This window comes from Fragaria vesca, linkage group LG5 (assembly GCF_000184155.1).
Source record: "Fragaria vesca subsp. vesca linkage group LG5, FraVesHawaii_1.0, whole genome shotgun sequence".
Taxonomy (NCBI): Eukaryota; Viridiplantae; Streptophyta; class Magnoliopsida; order Rosales; family Rosaceae; genus Fragaria; species Fragaria vesca.
Window position 1 is genome coordinate 10499996 of NC_020495.1, and position 4434 is coordinate 10504429.

The window sequence follows — 4434 nt, forward strand, 5'->3', positions numbered from 1 at the left end:
ACAGCTAGCTCCCTCTTAGTAATTAGCATAGGAACTAGAGCTTCGTTCAGCCTTTGTTGTCAAGTCTCTCTCTCATACTCTCATATATAGTTGATGTGATGTGTTAGCTTAACTCGTATATTAGGACAACAGCTAGCTGTAGGCTGTGAACTTGAAGCACCGAACCAGTCACTTCTCTTCTCTCATCATAGCCTCTGGCTCGCAGACCACCATCATTACCTCGATCTCGCTCAAATAATCCTCTCTTTTCTTTTCCTTGGGAAAAAAAAAAACATCCAAGAAAAGAACTTCAAATCACTAGTTAATTAAGGCGCGCGTACATTACATATTGAAATGCAACTTGTGCAAGCATCTAATTTACAAACTTGCATTGGATTGGTCGACTTGCAGACATGATTAGTGTAAAGAGCAAGTTATCCCAACTTATTAATCATCTGTGATCTGGTATCTTAATTGGAATGCTGCTGGACAATATTAGAGTTCTATTATTATCGTATCAAAAAACAAATAGTGTTCACAATTATCATATTGGGATCCATGACACTCCATTCTCCAAGTTTTTTTTAGAGAGAAATTAATATTTCATTAATCAATAACGAACCTAAATTACAAACCTGCAAACGTAAGACTGAAAAAACTAATAACAAAAAACATAAGTCTTGAACTCGATTAATTGTACGAAGAGCATGAGTCTCCATAACACTCCATTCAAGAGCATGAGTCTCGATTTTCTTCTAATTATACGAGTCAAGTTTGTTGACCCTGTAGTCCACAAATTCATCAGCTGATCATCGATCTAACCAAGTCCCAGATGCACGTGTCAACATCAGGACGAGGGATCATGAGAATGAAGTCGCTCTCACTAAACACGTGTCACGGTATCAGATGTCTGTTGAGCCAAGTTAATTAGTAGAAATTAGTTCTAGTTAATTAGACTAATTTGTTGCTTCTCTTCTCTCAGCAGACTGTAGCAACGTACGTACTAATTAAGAGTACTGAGAGCTGCTTAATTATTGACCATGATAACGATGTACTAAGTTTGTAAAGTGAGATCTTTTGAAAATAGGAAGGGTCTCGAAACCGAGACTATGACAGTGACGGCAAAAAAAAGAAAAAGAAAAGTGAAAATCAGAAAATTAGAAACCCTAGATACAGATAGCTCATATATAAAAGGCTGCAGCTCCGGTAGCCTTTCTTCCTTCTTTCTCCTTCTTCCAGAGTCCTGAGTCCTGAGTCCAGACACCATGCCAGGCCCTGGAGCTCATTTCTTTTACGCCATGACCTCTGGCTTGGCTCTCAGCTCTCTTTCCAAGCAACGATTTGGAGCTCACCACATTCTCTTCTACACTCTGCAAGCTTTTGTGGGTCCGGACATCGGTGTTTTCGGGGAATGGATCTTCAAGGACGTCCTTCACCACTATCCACAGAGGTTGCAGAAGTTCTTCATGAACGGCATCCATGACCCGTGGGGGTACATGTGGTGTAGCTTCGGGCTGGCTTTGGTGTACATGTACCTTTCCAGGCTTCTTCTGAAATGGAGGTGGCTCCGTCTGTACTCCCAGGTCTTAAATCGTATCCTCTCTTTTGTTTTATGCTTGTTTGCAGTTTGTTTTTAGTTATGGATCTTTGTGTGGTTTGTGGTTTATTTGTAGATCTGCAACAGATCTAGGTTAGTTTGTCGTCAACCTGCTTGTTTGAACTGTGTGCTTGTTGTTGTTGCTTTCCTGTAGCTGAAATTTGCACTCCTGCTGTTGCAATCTACACTCCCCCAATGCTCTTTTTACTAAAACACCCCTCTAACTTGTTTGTCCTCACCCTCTGTTGAGTCTGTTGTTGTAGAGAATTTCATTCCAAGAGTCATAAATTTTCTTATATGCGCATGCTTCTCTCTTCGTTTCAATACCAGCAGTAAAATTGTTTGCAGTAGTTTTTCTTGTTCATATCATCAGATCTGCATTCATATCCATTTTCAGTCTCTCTTTTTCTTCAGTTCTTCAAAGGGTCTTCTTGGATTCCTTCGCTTCTTCCTTCTTATCTAATGGGTTTTCCAAATATCAAATTACTTTTGTCCCAGTGTAATTTTCAAATATCAAAGAGTTTTCAATTAGTTTTCAATATTTCTGATCTCATGGTATATGCAGCCAACATTGTAATATTCTCTGACAATTCTAAACTCCAGCTATTATCCTTTGTTCAGTTGTGTGCTTGTCCATGTTTTGGCTTCAATCTGATACACACACATACACACGTACTTGTCTTAACCCTGATTCAACAAAGATGATCGAAGTGACGACAATAGAGAGCGGGGAGGATCAAAAAGTGTATAGAGATATCAAATGTCTTATATCCTATCCTCTATATTGTTTTATGCTTGTTTGCAGTTTGTTTTTAGTTTTGGATCTTTGTGTGGTTTGTGGTTTATTTGTAGATCTGCAACAGATCCAGATTAATTTGTCTTCAACGTGCTTGTTTGAACTGTGTGCTTGTAAAACAGCTTTCCTCTTTTTTTTTACTGTGTTATTTGGAATTTATTATGACTGGGTTTATGCGAATTGCAGGCGCCTCTGACCTACATTCAGAGCTTTCTTTTGGGAGCCACTGGGGGGATCTCTCATTTCTTTATGGATAGCTTATTTGAGGTAAGTGGCCGGAAAGCTCATCCTTGCTGTTATTTGCTACATGGTTAATTATTTGTGTGTGTTATGCAGCAATTAATTGGTTCCTTTTATTTGCAGCGCAAATCGCGAAAGTTGGAGGCTGTGTTGGCTACGGGAGACGCCAACAAGCAGGTCTACCCATTCCCAGTAGCAATTGTGGCTATCATTCTGACTTCACTATTTGCAGTTTTCTTCTGCATCTACAGGTAATTTCACCTGTCTTCATATTTTGTTATTTGCTTATTTCTGTGCACTTTATGTCTTGATTACGTAGTTTTGTTTTCTAGATCTAAGCTTTTCATGTTATTGTTTACTTGTGTTTTGATCTGATGAACTCATGCGCTCATTTCTTAATCATTTTGTTTTGTTTCATAGATCTGGGCCCGCTCGATCTCCGCCCCCAGCAAGCCACCAGTCACCTCCTCGTCTTCGATCTTTATTTGCGCCACTGCGGACTCTTTTGATAAGTGGTTGGATGGCTCCTCCTTGTGTTCCTCGTTCGAAGTTTGATAGCGTCTGTGGATGTTTGAGGTCTGCTTTCCCGGAGCTGTGGTGTTTGAAGAGTTATGTCCGGAGCTCGATTCGTCTACCATCAGTCTGCATGGGTTTGTTCTTATGTTTTGTGGCAAGTGTCTATGTCAAATTTCTTGAGGTGTACAAGACAAGTACTCAATATTCCGGGATCGGCGAGGAAGCAGATGTGGGTGTTGTCATCTTCATGGCAACATACTTCTTGGCACCGCATCTGATGTGCATCTTGGCGATGCATCAGGAGGAGTAGGATGACCACAGCCCTTTTGCTTTTGAGTAGTGTGCTTTTCAGTTTCCCAGACTATTTGAACTTATATGGAATTGTGTGATTGGACATATTTGCTATTTGAACTTATATGGTACTTGTGTTATTTGTGAGCATGTTTATTATGTTTTCTTTTGTTATCTGCATGCCCTATCTTTCATATTAGGATTTGTTATCAAGAACTTGAAAAGGATGAAAGATCCTTTGGCTTCTTTCTCCTGGGGCGCACCAATCACCAATGGGTGAAGAAGGCAAACAGAAAGATCCTTTATAATGCCTTCACCATTGTTGCCTTCTTTCTGTTGCCATGGATGCTGTACATCAATAGGCAACATCGATATGATGTAGTCAATAAGTGTATGTCGACACCAAAACTGAACCAAACACTGAGTTCAGTAGTATTGTACATTTGAAAATTAAAGCAAATTTGAGGCTTACTGCCCTTAAGGTATCACAAGTTCCAGCCTCCTATGAAACATACATAATTGCATATATATAGAGAAACAAAATAAGGGTTTACAAATGGAAAAAGGCTAGGATTTACAAATTTCATTAGTAGCCGACAATGAGATAATGTCTGAGCTGGTGGTAATACAGATCAGTAATTATAAAAAAAACTTCCACAGATCCTTTAGACATACACATTTATATTTTGAGTACTCATACCTAGCTGATACTATTGGAAAAGAACACGTTCGGGTACATATACCTAGCTGATATTAATCATGTCACACAAGCTAGGTCTTAATTATGTATACTCTTATATATTTTGAATTGAATGTTCATGACTGCAGGTAGGAAAGAACATATGTATCAACTGTGCAAAAAAAAAAAAAAAAAACTGATGCAACATTGATGATAACATACTTAATCTTGACTCGACTATAGCTAGGTTAATTGGATCATGCATGTCAACACCTAGAGTTGGGCCAAAGAAGAACTATAAAGTTGTGATCATTCATATATATATATATATATATA

General features: G+C 38.8%; 1 protein-coding gene across 1 annotated transcript; it reads left to right on the forward strand.

The window, feature by feature from the left end:
- The first annotated feature begins 1244 nt into the window (after nt 1-1244).
- On the forward strand, nt 1245-3438 carry LOC101301979. The gene is made up of 6 exons (XM_004301230.1): nt 1245-1562; nt 1653-1669; nt 2382-2409; nt 2559-2639; nt 2736-2863; nt 3033-3438. Exons 1-6 carry the CDS (start codon nt 1245-1247, stop codon nt 3436-3438), a joined length of 978 nt encoding a protein of 325 aa, XP_004301278.1.
- The last annotated feature ends 996 nt before the right edge of the window (nt 3439-4434 follow it).

Bases quoted from the DNA above. Each gene is read 5' to 3' on its own strand.
- LOC101301979 (XM_004301230.1), top strand. From the start codon at position 1,245: ATGCCAGGCCCTGGAGCTCATTTCTTTTACGCCATGACCTCTGGCTTG. The intron at 2,410-2,558 runs GTTTGTGGTTTA...TGCGAATTGCAG, and splicing joins TAGTTTTGGATCTTTGTGTG to GCGCCTCTGACCTACATTCA. The intron at 2,864-3,032 runs GTAATTTCACCT...TTTGTTTCATAG, and splicing joins GTTTTCTTCTGCATCTACAG to ATCTGGGCCCGCTCGATCTC.